Source organism: Salvelinus namaycush, chromosome 2, assembly GCF_016432855.1.
Source record: "Salvelinus namaycush isolate Seneca chromosome 2, SaNama_1.0, whole genome shotgun sequence".
Taxonomy (NCBI): domain Eukaryota; kingdom Metazoa; phylum Chordata; class Actinopteri; order Salmoniformes; family Salmonidae; genus Salvelinus; species Salvelinus namaycush.
The window spans coordinates 52,739,905-52,753,569 of NC_052308.1; the positions used below are offsets into that span (position 1 = coordinate 52,739,905).

Below are 13,665 nucleotides of genomic sequence, written 5' to 3' on the forward strand. Positions count from 1 at the left end.
TACCTGAGCCACTTGTGTGGGTTGTAGACTCCGTCTCATGCTACCACTAGAGTGAGAGCACCGCCAGCATTCAAAAGTGACCAAAACATCAGCCAGGAAGCATAGGAACTGAGAAGTGGTGTGTGGTCACCACCTGCAGAACCATTCCCTTTTTGGGGGTGTCTTACTAATTGCCTATAATTTCCACCTTTTGTCTATTCCATTTGCACAACAGCATGTGAAATGTATTGTCAATCAGTGTTGCTTCCTAAGTGGACAGTTTGATTTCACAGAAGTGTGATTGACTTGGAGTTACATTGTGTTGTTTAAGTGTTCCCTTTATTTTTTTGAGCAGTGTATATATATATATATATATATATATATATATATATATATATATATATGAATACATATATATATATTATTTTTTTTAATTGGCCGATTAATCGGTATCTGCTTTTTTTGTCCTCCAATAATCGGTATCGGTATCGGCGTTGAAAAATCATAATCGGTCGAACTCTAATATGCACACACATTGTCCTTTTTGTGTTATAAGACTTTGAACTCGAATGAGTTTGGTTTCCCCTGTATTCAACTCAAAGGAACTACCCCTAAACCTATATTTTGATTCCTAATACAAAACAATTCCCCTCACTACCACCACATATTTACACACCCTCATTCATTCAAACATTTTGTATTTCTTCCATTGATTGCTACCAGCAACATGAATTGAAACTACACGCTAGACTTCCTATGGAATGGAGAACCTGCGTTTTTTTATGGAACGAGAAAAGGTGTTGATCGGTCTTCATCCTCAGGTGCCTGTTCACATCGGTTGGCAGTGAGAGGAGTGGTTGGTTGGTTGATTCTGGTTTTCAACCAACCACCAAATCAGTCCCTCTCCCTCTCTCCCCTTCCTCTGTCCACCTTTCCATCTCCCTCTCGCTCGCTCTCTTCCTATCAATCTCTCTCTCGCTCTCTCTTCCTATCTCTGAGGATTGTAACTGGGAACAAATCACATGATCACAGATCCTGTTGTTCAAGCTTTCTTGCTCAATATTAGGGGATGTGCTACTAGTTGTGCAGCTGCAGCATTAGTTCCGTTGTTTACACACTAACTTTGAGGCTACTAAGGGTGTGCTGGTCACATTGTCATCCTGTCAAAGAGCAGTCGCAGTCCCTTGAGGGGTTTCGACAGTGTCTCGAAACTCCTAAATTGCTTCCTTCCTTCTTCTCTTCAAAAGCCTCATTGCTACTGATTGGTGACAGTAGGGCACAATATTGTGGAACGTTCAAATAGAAATGCAGTAAGTAGAACAAATATGCTTCTCTGACATGTAGATTAAGGACTCAAGTCAGCTCTGTTCCTGACATTTCTACGTGCTAGTTGTGTACTAAAGGTGGCCCAGGTGATATCACTGAACAGGAGCATGGTTGCATTCCGATTCTCTACCCTTCTACCTAATGCACAATCCTCCCTCATTGATGTGTAGGAACAATGGTGGGAAATTTCCAGCCAATGCTTGCACCAATCAAAAGCTTTTAAATCAATGACTAGGAGTGCGGAAGTGCACACCTCGGGAGAAAGATCAAGAATCGCGACACAACCTCTGTGTGGTCGTGGAGGAAAGACGTCTGTGATGGTTGTGATGGTTATTTAGTGCATACTGTACAGCAGACAGTTCTAGCGATTAAGCTTTACCTCCAGTTGAAGGCAAAAGGGTTTGGGATGTATCTCAACCTTGTTCCGTCACTATGGTCTCTCTTCCTATAGTTTTTCAATCGATTTATATGGCACTGTGCTTATCTTTTGTCACAGTTCACTGAGCAATACACTCATTTTTCAAATGCAGGCTTAGGGGCAAGAACAATGGCCATGTGTTGTTCATTGAGAGAAACCTTGTGATGAACCAAACCCGTAACCCTGGAAAGCCATCTTTCTATGATCAGTAGCCTGGGACACAGGTTCATTGGAATGTTCTTTAAATCAGGTCATGCAAAATTAATTAGGGATGTAGGGTTTTCTACAATAAGTTGCATGCTGTTCTAATGTAGCATGTGCTAGTTTAGCAACCACACCGGTATTCTGCACAACACTGCCTTCCATCAGAACTCTGCACTCTGTAAAGTTACTGTCAGTAGTAGGCTTACTGGTACACCACTAAAACCAAAGCTTTTTTTTTCTTCAGAACCAAAGCTTTTTGGAAAAAAAGAAAAATAAATTGGGTATTCTCAGTAGATAAGTTTGGGTAGTACATCCTATGTTTCAATTAGCTTTCTTCATTTTGTAGCCTACTGAACATAATGAACCAGTTCTCAGGGAAGGTGATGTCACTTGAACCAGCTAAACTTCCATCATACTAGGACATCGGTATAGGCTTTTGGCCTTTGATGCTGGTGTTTTGTCCCAATCCAGACATGTGCACATGATAGCTAAGCTAGCTTCAACTATATAGTTAATGCTACAACATTGGTATGGCTTTTGGCCTGGATGCTGTTTGGTCCAGGGCCCAGCCTATGCGCAAGCTAGCTTAACTAGCTAGCCACCACTATGCTAAGCTAATACATTGGTACAGACTTTAGACCCCAGCTGATGGTATTTTGTCCAGGGCCAGGCTTGTGTACATTATTTTGTCCTTTGGTTCCACAATTCCAGTGACCTGCAGTAGTCTCATCAAACGCCCACTAACATTGAGCTGTCATCTACCCCCCGGCTGTCTCTCTGTGTGACTAAGCAGCATGACACTGAGGAAAACGTTATTCCCCCCACTGGGCTGGCCTTCATTCTGACTACAGATAAATTAGAGCCATGCATTCTCACACACATTCCCATCCGTATTTATAGATGCACACAGCAGGATGTTTTTCCTTTTCCTCTGAAGGTGTGTGTGCATGCATGAACTAGGGCTGGGCGGTATACCGAATTTTATGATATACCGGTATTGATGCAGGGACCAGTTTGGGTTTTTACTTTACCTTCTATACCGGTGTTTGGGTTGTTAAATGTGATACGCCATGTGTAATGTACATTTTTATAGTTTACTTCGCTTCTTGAGTCATCTCTCTCCGCTCTTTCCGCGTGCCACTTTCCACACAGATCTAGCCACACCCCCTGTCACTCAAGGAGCACATTTGATATTCCTCAACCACGAGCAGTGTTGCCAACTTAGCGACTTTGTCGCTATATTTAGCGGGTATTCAGACCCCTCTAGCGATACATTTTCAAAAAAGCGACTAGCGACAAATCTAGCGACTTTTTCTGGTGTTATTGGAGACTTTTGGAGACTCTGACATAAAAGCACGTATCTTTCTTACTCTTCTCAACGAGCAGTGGGTGCTGCGTGGGCCCCACCCCCGTCCCAAAGCACTCACACGCGGCCCAGTCCTGGCGCAGCAGTCTCTCCCAGCTGCAGTCAGAACAGGAGATGTTCACCCCTCCGCGTCCAGACTGCAAATGAATCGCGCATGCGGGAAGCCGCCGCTGATAATAACAGTGATGGTGTAGACCTAAATCAGCATGTTGTTTGTGCAAGAGTATCTTCTAAATCAAAGAGGAATATGCAAGCAAGAAAATGTTAGCTACATGAAGTAGCTAAGAGAAAGCATGCAATGTAGCCAAAGCTTATAGGAAACACTTAAACACACCTTTGTTCCTACTCTGTCACAATAACTCCTCCTTGTCATTTTAATTTGTTGTCATGTCAAACAACACTGTATTCAAAGTGCCCACTATTATATTCTAATTATAGAATTAAAATGGTCATTCTATTTCCATGATTCCAACAGTTTTGCTCAAATTCGCAAGTAAAATCGCAATTGCAACATTTGGCTAAAAATAAGTCCTAGATTATTTGCCCATATCGTGCAGCCCTACGTGGCAGTGTGGAAATTATCTCAATTGAGCAGTGGTGTAAAGTACTTTAAGAAAAAATCATTTTTTGGGTATCTGTACTTTACTATTTTTATTTTTGACAACTTTTACTTGGTCCAATTCATGCACTTGTCAAGAGAACATCCCTGGTTATCTACTGCCTCTGATCTGGAGGACTCACTAAACACAAATGTTTTTGTGAGTGTTGGAGTGTGCCCCTGGCTATCTGTAAATTAAACAAATAAAATGGTGCCATCTGGTTTGCTTAATATAAGGAATTTGAAATTATTTATACTTTTACTTTTGATACTTAAGTACATTTTATCAATTACATTGACTTTTGATAATTAAGTATATTTAAATCCAAATACTTTTAGACTATTACTCAAGTATTATTTTACTGGGTGGCTTTCACTTTTACTTGAGTAATTTTCTATAAACATATCTTTACTTTTACTCAAGTATGACAATTGGGTACTTTTTCCACCACTGCAATTGAGTGCAGCAACTGCAGAAATGATCAAAGTGCTGAAATTTGTTTTAGTCGAATTGAACAGTATAAAACAATCAGAATGGAGAAAGACTTATTGAAATCACTTAGAGTGTATGTGTTGCCACCCTAGGATCACTCACTACTCATAAAGCAAATGTAGTAGTACTTTTATCATTCAAAAACCAAAAATACCGTTTAAAAAAAAATACGAATTAAATACCGTGATATAATATTTTGACCATATCGTCCAGCCCTAGCATGAATGCACACGCATGAACGCACACACACAGCATGTTCCTTACCTTTTCATCTGAGTACACACACACACACACACACACACACACACACAACAATGTATTAAAAACCCCAAAACAGAGAAGAAATCTCCACACCTGCACTCGAATGTGTCAAAATCCATTCACACTCATGGACAAATGCGGCAACACAGACACAACCACAACCTCAGATGCTGCAGCATACCCCCCCCCCCCCACCCCCCCCCCCCCCCATTCCTGTTTTAGCTCTTCCCAGTAAATCTGCTCCTCCCCCACCCTCTGTTAGTCACACTCAACCCTGTCTGTCTTCACACGGCCGTAACACATCTCGGCAAGAGGAACACGTGTAAATGCTGTTCATTGACTACAGTTCAGCGTTCAACACTATTGTTCCCTTCAAGCTCGACACCAAGCTCAGAGCCCTGGGTCTGGACACCACCCTCTGCAACTGGATCCTGGACTTCCTGACGGGCAGACCACATGCTGTAAGGATTGGCAACAACACCTCTTAACACTGGAGTGCCCCAGGGGTGTCCTCAGTCCTCTGCTGTACTCCCTGTTCACCCACGACTGCGTGGCTTTGCACGTCACCAACTCCATCATAAGGTTTGCTGACGGCACCACAGTTGTAGGCCTGATAGCCGACAGCGCCGAGTCAGTCTTTAGGGAGGAGGTAAGTGAAATGGCGTTACGGTGTCATGACAACAACGTGAGCAAAACAAAGGAGTTGATTGTTGACTTCAGAAAGCAGATGAGGGAAATGTCCCAATCCACATCAATGGGACTGTAGTCGAGAGTCACGATTTTTAAATTCCTCTGCGTCCACATCACCAAGGACTTGTCCTGGACCAACAACGCCACCCCTCTTGTCAAGAGGGTGTAACAGCATCTCTACTTCCTAAGACGGCTTAATAAATTCGGCATGCCGCCCTGGGTTCTCTCCAAATAATACCACTGCACTATCGAGAGCGTACTAACCGGTTGCACCATGGCCTGGTTAGGAAATGTCTCAGTCCACGACCGCAAGGCCCTCCAGTGGGTGGTGAAGACGTCCCAGTACATCACTGGGACCGTGCTTCCACCCATCCAGGACATCTACTCGAAACGATGGCTGAGGCAGGCACGCAGCATTATCAGGGATCCCACATACCCCAGCCACAAGCTGTTCTCTCCCTTACCGCCGGGCAGACGGTATCGGAGCATGAGACTGCTGAACAAGCCATCAGACTGCTGAACACTTGAACTGGACAGGCCAGCTGCTCTGATTCTCCCAACCGTTGCACAACTAACTGCTACCAGACTCTTATTATACTGCTCAATTTATACACTTGCCCGCCATCCCCCTTTCCCCAATACACAAGTAAATATTGTACTATAAATTGCCTTCCTGAATTTTACTTATGCTAAAATGTTTATTCTACTCTACTGCCATTTACTTTATGTTCATATTCTTGTTTTTTACCATTTCTTATTGCTGTTGCGTTTTCGAGAAGGAACCTGTAAGTAAGCATTTCATTGGACAATGTATACCAACTTAACTTGTCTGTACACACACACAGTCACAGTGAGTGTGTTGGAAACTGGATTTGAGAGACACGTGTGTGTGTGTGTCAGAGCTTCTGTTCTCAGGGACAGATCATAACAGCTGCTCACACACACTAACTGTCTGGAACTGAGAGGCCTGCTGCTCACAACGGAACAAGCTGTGTGCGTGTGTATTATCTAGCCTGTAATAGGCTTCCTCACTGTGACTCATTCTGTTGTGCAGAATTGAACTGGTGTCTGTGTCCATGTTTGTAACTGAGAGACCCGTAAGAACAGGATTCAACTTCAAATGCAGCGGTTTTGAACTAATACTAGAATTACAGGTGATGACGACAAAGTGTTGTTGCCAACTTCGACCGAGACCGGTATTTCCATTCATCGCAGTTATACACTGTCTTATTGTGTATATCTGTATTTATTTATGGTTGGTGTTCACCAGGTTGGTTTTCATTATTTTAAAATGTTTTGCAATAGAAAACAAAATAAGTGTGCCGTGTTGGACAAGTCCAGGTAGTCCCCTCCTTGTTTCAGCCTGTTTTATTTTGTTTGGTTCCTAATGAACCCCACCCTGCTGAATGATTATACCGTTGCACGGAAAGGGGTTATATAGAACCAGTCAGGAAGAGAGGTGTCTCTCCATCCAATCATCAGTTCTGGCTTGAGTGAATTGAATTCAGTGTATAGAATTGAATTGAGAGATTGCATTAAATCAAACAGGTCTGATCTGCATTGAGAAAGATTGAAATGGATCAACTTGAGATTTGAATCATTGTTTCTTTTACTCAGGCCTGCTGATGGGAGCGGGCAAGAGCAAGCCTAAGGAGCCGGGTCAGCGCTCACTGAGTCTGGATGGAACCATTGGAACAGGCTTGGACAGCATGCACCACCACCTCAGCCCAGCCCAGCAGACCCAGACCCCCAACAGAAGTCCCGCCGTAGGGGGCACGAGGCGCGGCCACCACCCCGGGCATGCCCCTACCAACACCCCTGAGCTGGCACTGTTCGGCGGGGTGGACCACACGGGCAGCATCATCTCTCCTCACAGAGGACCACTGGCAGGTAAGTGGAGCAGGGCTGCGTGAAGCAGGGCAAAACATTGTGGAATGTTCAGATGGAATGATTTCAGATCTTACAATGACAGCCTTGTCAGGTCATGTTCATTAGGCACCAAATGAAAGAAAACAAACTAAAACAGTGAGGCACTGCCTGTCCCATAAGAAACACACATTTTTCTTTTTCTGTTGAAAAAAGGTAAAAAAAATGTTTTCTGTTGCTTGCTCTAATTAACACAACCCCGATTATAGCCCTTCTAGTGTTGATTGGCTCTGATAGTTGAGGCTTTTCTATTTTATTTACAAGTTTATGACCTTTCCAAAGCATCATCTCTCCTCACAGAGGACCACTGACCACTCTCCTCACAGAGGACCACTCCAGGTAGGTGGAGCAGGACGTTCCAATGCTGCCTAGGCTGCATGAAGCAGGGAAAAACATTATGGAACATTCAAATGGAAATATGTTACATGTCCCTTTGGAATGTAAATGTCACCCATTTCTTTTAAATAATTATTTCTCAATAATCATTTTGGGTACAGATTAAGTGTAAAGCAAACATCCTTCCCCCGAAGGATCTTTCTATGAATTTTGTTTGAGGAAGATCCAAAATGTCATCATTCACATGAATGCCCCTTTTTTATCAACTCGACTAAACTGGATTTGATGTCCTTAGGCCCTAAAGCGTAGTTCAGAGTTTGGGCACCGTCGCTCTAAAGCAGAGCTTAGAAAAACACCCTGATTCACAATGAAGGTAAAGGAACACTTTGCTTATTTTTTACCTCGTGTTCATGATATCCAGCACCTACCAGTGTCTTATCTTTTTGACTACAAAACAAAGAAACACACCATTTTCACATATATAGGAAGTAAAACATATTTGAAGTGTTCCCTTAAGGCTGCAACTGCTTAGAGTAGAAAACCATCTTCAGTTTGACTTTGAAGACTCACAGACCAGACAATGTTATAATATCCAAGTTCAGCGCCAAGCATCTTAACTATGTGTCTGGACAGGTCAGGAATTATTTTGCATCTCCTGTAAAGAGATTGGTTGCCCTCTCATATTGGGAATTTTCTGCAGGCTCGGGTTATCCCCCCGGCAACTAATTAACCAATCAATGTAGGCCAGAGATGCCACGTTCTAAATCAGGTGGCTGTTGTAAGCTATATATGTTGTGACCTTCAAGGACTATTGGGCAGCCCTAATGTAAATGCCCGATATCTCTTAGCGGGAGATGCTAAATTGTATTATACAGCTCAGTGTTTCCTCTTTTCTTTCTGTGCAAAGACCTCCAATGTAATGTTTTAAGATGCCAATGCCAAAATATTAAATTGAGACAACATACGTAAGCGGGGGCAACATAGCTAGTAATCCTCCTGCCTTAAGTAATGGTTAGGGAAAAAATAATACCCAGTTCTATGAATCTATGTTAGTATTCAGGTTTATATCAATATGAGCTGTATATTGCAGGAAGAGGATACTGTACTTTTTCCCTTTTGCTGTTTCTCAGATGTGTGTTAGCCCAACTCTCCCATGTCTAAAATACAGTGTTTGTGTGTGTGTCTGTCCCACAGGAGGTGTCACTACATTTGTGGCGCTCTACGACTATGAGTCACGGACTGCCTCGGACCTGACGTTCAAGAAAGGCGAGCGGCTGCAGATCGTCAACAACACGTAAGGAGATGCCCACGCCATCGTCTTCCTGTTTAGATCCAACATATCCACGCTCTACTTCCACCTAGACACACACACTCATCCAGACATAGACAAACCCAAACACACACGTTGTTCTGTAAACACAGCAAGCACGCTCTATAAACACACACCCATGAGCTCGCTCGCTCGCTCGCTCGCTCACTCACTCGTGTGCGCACACACACACACACACACACACACACACACACGCGCGCACAGTCACAGAGTGCCCACTTATTCATAATTCCTCGTTAGCCAGACAACAATGTCTGTCCCCTTTCTCTCGACCCCATCACCTCGGTACAACACTACTACTAATGCTTTCAGATCTTACATTGACAGCCTTGTCAGGTCATGTTCATTAGGCGCCAAATGAAAGAAAACAAACTAAAAGCATTGCCTGTTCTATACAAAATCACACATTTTAATTTTTCTGTTCTGTAACGTTTTAATGTTGTGTGATCTAATAAACACAACCCTGATTCTAGCCCTTCTAGTGTTGATTGGGTGTAATAGTTTAAAAGGATTTTTTAATTTGTTTTCATTTACAAGTTTATGACCTTTCCAAAGCATCTCTTCAAAGGACGCAAGCCAGTTTGTTTCCAAAATCTTTATTTGTTCCTTCACTGGGTGTTTTGGTTGCAGCAGGATAAAAGACACAAGTACAACAGAGTTGCGTTAAAGACATAACTCGTAAGACACTATAGGAAGACATTTAAAATGCATGGTTCAAATACAACCATTTCAGGTCAAGCCATTTTGGAGTTAGATGCCGATTGTATTTTTTCAGTTTTTCTGTTATTGTTCAATGGTCTGAAATGCTTGAGGTATGGTCTTGTCTTGTCTTGTGTGCTGTGCAGTGCTGTTTGCTGCATTTCTCTCTGTATGTGTTTGATGTTCTCTGCTGTTTCTGTTATTTCCCTCTCTCACGCTTCATGGTTTCTCTTAGGAGAAAGTACAGCTTCAGGTCAGTGAACTAGTCCTTTCTGAGCCCCCTGTCTTAACTTATCTCTCCACCGTTCCTCTTTCCATTGAACCTGTTTATCCTCAAAATGTGCACTGAGGTAATATTTGTAAACCCAAGCTACAGCATGTGGAGTACCCAGTCTTATTTTGTTGTTGTAAGATTTACTGCTCACTACAAGCAAACCAAACAATTGTGCTTATGAAGGCAAAGGTGAATTGGCACAGAATATGGTATAATCAGTCATATTGTGTTCACTTGGTATCCCTGTTTTATTAATTCTTATTTAGTCAAGAGAGTTTAAGATTATTTTATTATCCTGTGAGTTTCATGATATGAGCACAGAAATCGGTGTACTACACTTGTTGACTCACGGTGGTGTTTTTAGGCTTCAACCACTGTCAAATAGTCTGTATCTGATGCGAATGACCAGTTAGTACCCTGAATGAACCCAGGGAAGGGTTCTGATTGTCCCAGTCAATAACCCTGTCGTCTCCTCCTCTCCTATGTCGTGCTGCAGGGAAGGGGACTGGTGGCTCGCTCGGTCTCTGACCACTGGAGAAAGCGGTTATATCCCCAGCAACTACGTGGCCCCCTCTGACTCCATCCAGGCAGAAGAGTACCTCAACTTTTCTTTCTTCCTGTTTTCTTGCAGATTGCTGTTTATTGTCATGAATCTTGTCTTGGAGGCAGAACTGAGTGATTTCCAATAGATGGGCCAGCTGCAGTCAAAATTGGCTAAACTGTAAAAATGTGTGATGTTTTGTGTTGTTGTTGCTTTATGGTCTTAATGTAAGGTTAGGCATTAGGTTTAGCAGTGTGGTTAACGTTAGGTTTAAAATCAGATTTTATGACTTTGTGGCTGTGCCAGCTAGTGGTTCGCAAAATTTGGGTAAAATCCCAGGTTTTCCAGAAATTCTTGATTTCTCTAAGGTAGGTGTGTGTATATATATGTATATATATACACACACACAGACCCATGTGAACAGTAAAATGCCCTATTCGCAGATGTACTTCAGTGGTTTTGAATGGGCAAAAGCAGTGCTTCGTAGGGACATTAAAGGGACATTTACCCTCCAAAATCAAAGTTTGTCAGGTGTTTTCAGAGCTGAAAAGTGGTTTTCTGTTGAGAGAACTCCACGTCCCAGGCCATCTATTTTGTAGATCCAGCAATATGTCACAATCCAAAATGAATGAAAAAGAGAAGCACCATGTTTAACTTCTTATGGGCAGGTGGGACGGTAGCGTCCCACCTGGCCAACATCCGGTGAAATTGCGGAGCGCAAAATTCAAACTACAGTATTATAAATATTTAACTTTCATAAAATCACAAGTGTAATACATTAAAATAAAGCTTAACTTCTTGTTAATCCAGCTGCCGTGTCAGATTTTAAAAAGGATTTACGGCAAAAGCAAACCATGCGATTATCTGAGGACAGCGCCCCGCATACAAACACATGAAAAACATATTTCAACCAGGCAGGTGCGACACAAAAGTCAGAAATAGCGATATAAAAAATGCCTTACCTTTTGAAGGTCTTATTCTGTTGGCACTCCAAAATGTCCCAGTTACATCACAAATGGTCCTTTTGTTTGATAATGTCCTTCTTTATATCCATAAAAACTCAGTTTAGCTGGCACGCTTCAGTCAATAATCGACCCAGTTTCCCTCTATCAAAATGCATACAAAATGAATCCCAAACGTTACTAATAAACTTTTCCAAACAAGTCAAACAACATTTAGAATCAAACCTTAGGTACCCTAATACGTAAATAAATGATCAAATTTAAGACGGAGAATCGTTATTGTCTTCCCGGAGAAAAATACCAAAGAACGCGCTCTCTTCCACGCGCTTGGAAACACTACAGCCAAAATGGGAGCCACCTAGAAAAACTCAAATTTCTGGCTCATTCTTCCAAAAACCAGCCTGAAACTCTTTCTAAAGACTGTTGACATCTAGTGGAGCCCTATGAACTGCAATCTGGGAGGACTTGGCCTTATAATAAAAGTGATAACCATTGAAAATAGGGGTAGACTGATTTTTCTTTTTTGGGGGGGATGGTTTGTCCTCGGGGTTTCGCCTGCAATATCAGTTCTGTTATACTCACATACATTATTTTAACAGTTTTGGAAACTTTAGAGTGTTTTCTATCCAAATCTGTCAATTATATGCATATCCTAGCTTCTGGGCCTGAGTAACAGGCAGTTTACTTTGGGCACGCTTTTCATCCGTACGTCAAAATACTGCCCCCTACCCAAGAGAGGCTAGGAACCATATAACATCCAGTTTTTTCTGTGCTTATTATTTCCATTTATTTGGTTGAGGCATATAACTGGATCTCCACAATCAATAGCACGAGATGGAAACTCTTCTTAACATTACGCTGTTTTTGAAGTCTGAAAACATGACACCAACTATGACGATGTTCCTTTAAAGCTGCTTAGTGGCAGGTTCTCACTGTTCTTTCTTACTCACTCTGGCCCACTTTCGCAGGTGGTATTTTGGGAAGATAACTCGGCGCAACTCGGAGAGGCTCCTTCTGAGTTTACAGAACCGACGAGGAACCTTCCTGGTCCGAGAGAGCGAAACCACTAAAGGTGAGAAGAACCTCTGAGAGAGCGACGGCCATTTTAGACATGGATTAGAAGCACTTTGATTATTGTCAAATTCCTTCTTGATGTTCTCCTTTCTTTTGTGAAGTAGTCCTTTCTAACACAGAATGTACTCACCAAATGCGTGAATAGATACTTTTGGGGTCTTTTTGTCCCGGGGGCCTCTAGCTGTGAATCGGTGGCGTAGGGTGGGGGTTATTTTGGAGGAATTGGGGAGTGGAGCACCTGTGAATGGACGGGGGCAGTGAATCACACAGGCAGAGCTAAGTCACCGTGCGAGGGTGCTGGATTACCTCTGGCTATAAAATCTCTGCATGCACACACACGCAATCATACACACAGTCACACACACACTGTCTCTCGCATACACACACACAAGCACACACAGGGGGAGGGTCTAGGGAAAGGATTTACAGCGTAGGGTGCTTTAGATTCCATTCTGCAGGGCATAGAGCTCATGTTCTAAGGTATAGAGTTCATATGGTGTAGTGTGTAGTTTGGTCTGTAGGCATGGTGTATGCTGATGTGTGTGTGTGTAGGGTGCATAGTAGTGTGTAGGGCTTGTGTTATAGTGGGGATGATCTATGCCATAGTGTTGAGGGTGCAAGTATACTAATGTGCACTAATATTTTAGTGAGAAAGGCTTGTGTTGTAGTTTTGTAGTATTTATGCCATAGGGTGTATGATGCATGCAGAAGTGTGCAGGGTTCATGCTTTTAGAGCACGTATCAAACTCCAGTCCTCGAGGGCCGATTTGTCTGCAGGTTTTCACTCCTTCATTGTACTTGCTTTTAATAATTACGGTCATTGATTAGTGACCTCCCCTCATCTGGTTGTCTAGGTCTTAATTGGAAACAAATTGCAGACCGGATTGGAATTGAGTTGGACTCCCCTGCTTTAGAGGGTAGAGTAGGGTTGCATGCTCTAGGTAGTGTGCTTCATTCCTTCAGTCCTGGCTCAGGGGTACCGGGGGTACCATTAGAGACGGCGTCTTGCCGCCGGTTTGATCTGAAGTCCGGAGAGCATGATGATGCTTACTTTCATTACCGGTTTGATTCCCACATGGGCCACATACACGGAGTGTACAAAACAGTAGGAATACCTGCTCTTTCCATGACCAGGTGAAAGCTATGATCCTTTTTGATGTCACCTGTTAAATACTCTTCATATCAGTG

General features: G+C 42.7%; 1 protein-coding gene across 1 annotated transcript in view; it reads left to right on the plus strand.

Annotated features, from left to right (window-relative positions):
* The first annotated feature begins 6,960 nt into the window (after positions 1 to 6,960).
* LOC120026609 (proto-oncogene tyrosine-protein kinase Src-like) overlaps positions 6,961 to 13,665 on the plus strand; it is a 30,576-nt gene continuing 23,871 nt past the window's right edge. The window contains exons 1-4 of the mRNA XM_038971415.1: positions 6,961 to 7,225; positions 8,792 to 8,891; positions 10,397 to 10,495; positions 12,372 to 12,475. Coding sequence (XP_038827343.1) covers positions 6,961 to 7,225; positions 8,792 to 8,891; positions 10,397 to 10,495; positions 12,372 to 12,475 — 568 coding nt within the window. The remainder of the gene's footprint in view (positions 7,226 to 8,791; positions 8,892 to 10,396; positions 10,496 to 12,371; positions 12,476 to 13,665) is intronic.